Source organism: Sinocyclocheilus anshuiensis, unplaced genomic scaffold, assembly GCF_001515605.1.
Source record: "Sinocyclocheilus anshuiensis isolate Anshui unplaced genomic scaffold, SAMN03320099.WGS_v1.1 scaffold2433, whole genome shotgun sequence".
Lineage (NCBI taxonomy): Eukaryota > Metazoa > Chordata > Actinopteri > Cypriniformes > Cyprinidae > Sinocyclocheilus > Sinocyclocheilus anshuiensis.
In genome coordinates this window covers 113,181-115,976 of record NW_015552722.1, presented here as the reverse complement: position 1 = coordinate 115,976, position 2,796 = coordinate 113,181, and the positions used below count along the sequence as shown (strand labels likewise).

Genomic DNA, 2,796 nt, shown 5'->3' with positions numbered 1-2,796 from the left:
TGTGTTTTTGAACCTTAAACCGCATAAACACATTGCATTACACCAAATACACAAAATAATGTTATTTTTGAAAAGATGGATCTCAAAATCATACCGTCACTGCTGGAAAGGGTTCAAATATGCAAAAGATACTGGAAAACTGAAGAATCTGCAGGATCTGGAGGATTTTTTTTCTGAAGAACAGTGCTCAGTTTAACTGTTCAGAACAAACATGGGACTCATGAACAACCATCACAAAAAAAAACAAAAAAAAAAAAAAACAGTCGGGGATCATCCAGGTAACCACACACATTATTAAGAACCAAGGGTTCCCAAACTTTTGAATCGGGCTGTTTTAATATGCTTTTTTTTTTCTTGTGGAGTAATGTAAACATATTTTATGTAAAATATCTTACTCAGGACAGGACTAAATAAAAAATAACATGTATTTTGTATGATCTCTCTTATTTTGTTAAAATTATTCACATTTTTTACAGATTCTGCAAGGGGTTCCCAAATGTTCACATGCCACTGTATTTAGGGAAAATTGACAATCTTTGAACTTTAGTGGGAAAAAGGCTCTTTAAAAGTGCAGACAAAGCTTTAAGTCTGAAGGATCTATAGGCCATGCATACAGTAGATACATAGACTGGACTCACCCTTTGATGCCTGTGATGAGGAAGATGAGGTTGCCATTGATCTTGGTGCAACTGACAAACTTATCAATGTTGCTGGAATCTACAGTTTGAGCCGTTTGAAGACTGCCGGTGCCTATACCATCACACACTGAACACCACAAACAACCCATTTAACAACAATTTACCATATACACAACACAACTAAAATCTTGGTTTACTACTATGGTGAAGACCTTGAAGACCTCTGAAAGGTGTTCTTCTCTACAGCCTTACTTAAAACTGAAACTAAAAATAATTTTCATTAATTGAAATAATGCTGAAATAAAATAAAACATAAATATTAGATGAAACCAAACGGATATAACAAATGTTGCCTTGGCAACTAACTAAAATAAAATAATCTGAAGTAAAACTGAAATAACAATAAAGCTAAATATACATATACAAATAAAAACATGACAAAAGTTACTATAAATTAAATAAAAAAAATCAAACACTGAAAATATTAAAAATAAAATCTCATTCAAAATAATAAAATAGCATATAAATAATACTAAAATAACACTACTTCTCTAGTTGCCTATAATAAGAATGGTTTTGGAAAAACCTCCAAAGACTCCAGAAATTTACGTATATTGAACACATTCTCAAATACACATTGACATGCATTTATCTATTTTAAAAGGAGCTGAAACATAGGATCGATCATATTTCACTGAAGAAAAAGAGTTATTCAAACATCAGCCGAGTCAATTTCCCCCTCATTGTGAGCCTAATTATGATGAAATGCAAGTCATATTGAGATTGACTAATATGACCCAGTTTGGTGCCTGGCCCCATTATCACTTCTGCTTATTTTGTGGTCATCCCTCATTAATCTTTTCACTATTGAAAACAACAAACTTCCGTTACAATCATTACAGAATAGACCAATAATATGTTTACAGTGCCCCTGCTTTTTAGACCATATAAAACTAGAACGAATTTTCATTGCTGGTTAGTGCTGGTTTGGCTGGTCTATGGATAGACTAGAATTGTATTTCTGGTTAATCAAGGTAGTCTTGTTGGTTATGATGGTTAAGAAGCTTGGCTGAGACAAAAGAGCACCAGCATCCAATGCTGACGACCAGCATCCAAAACATAAAATATGCTGGTCCTTTCATTTCAGAGACAGAACTAATGAAAGGAAACTTAATGAGAGAAAGCATAATGCTTAATTTTGTGAAAGTAGGAATAAAACTCTGGCCTTTAAGTTAAATAGCCAATTGGCTTTTTTTTTTTGATCATGTTTGTTTGATGTGAAATATGACTATGCATTTGCTGGATCAGCCTGAAAAATATACACCACCATTTAAAAGTATATTAATCAAAGAATCCTGAAAAAAAAAAAAAAGTTTACTGAGCAGCAAATCAACATAGAATGATTTCTGAAGGATCATGAGACACTGAAAACTGGAGTAATGATGCTAAAAATTCAGCTTTGCATCACAGGAATACATTACATTTTTAAATATATTAAAATGGAAAACATTTTAAATTATAATAATATTTCACTATATTACTGTTTTTACTGTATTTTTAATAATTTTTGAGCATAAGAGACTTCTTTAAAAACCTGAATGGTAATGTACTTTTTTGTAGTATTATTTACACCTGTGGTTCTCAACTGGTTTGGCCATGGCACCCATATTTTCCCATGGTCATCAAGCCGCGACCCACTTTTTTAGTGTATATATACACTATACTATATATACACACACACAAGTATGGTCTCCCTTTACTTAACATACACATTAATTGTAAGAATATGACTAATACTGATGAATGATTATGGAAAAAAGATGGCGGCGCGTGCACACGCTGCGGCTTCTCTCTCCCCCGTCAGAACGGTGTTTCCGTGTTTTTTGTCTTGTGAGTCGCAGTGTTTTCATACGTCTTCATCGCGTCTACCTGTCTCTAAGCGCGCATACAGTCATGAGTTTCTGCTCGATGTCGGCAGAACCACATTTTTAGAGTTAAACTCTGCGCACGCCGAAGAGCTGCGGGATCTCGGTCTGCTCCGGAGGCCTACACCATCACCGACCCCCACTACTGCATCTCGCCCACAGCGGAGGCGCCACAAGCGGCGTGAGAGGAAGCAGAAGAGGGGTAAGCGCGGAGGTATCCGGGCTAGGCTAAT

General features: G+C 35.2%; 1 protein-coding gene across 1 annotated transcript in view; it reads right to left on the bottom strand.

Annotated features, from left to right (window-relative positions):
• Positions 1 to 2,796, bottom strand: part of LOC107667809 (receptor tyrosine-protein kinase erbB-4-like) — a gene marked incomplete at its 5' end in the record, with an annotated part of 116,162 nt that overhangs the window by 52,723 nt on the left and 60,643 nt on the right. The window contains one exon of the mRNA XM_016459524.1: positions 639 to 765. Coding sequence (XP_016315010.1) covers positions 639 to 765 — 127 coding nt within the window. The remainder of the gene's footprint in view (positions 1 to 638; positions 766 to 2,796) is intronic.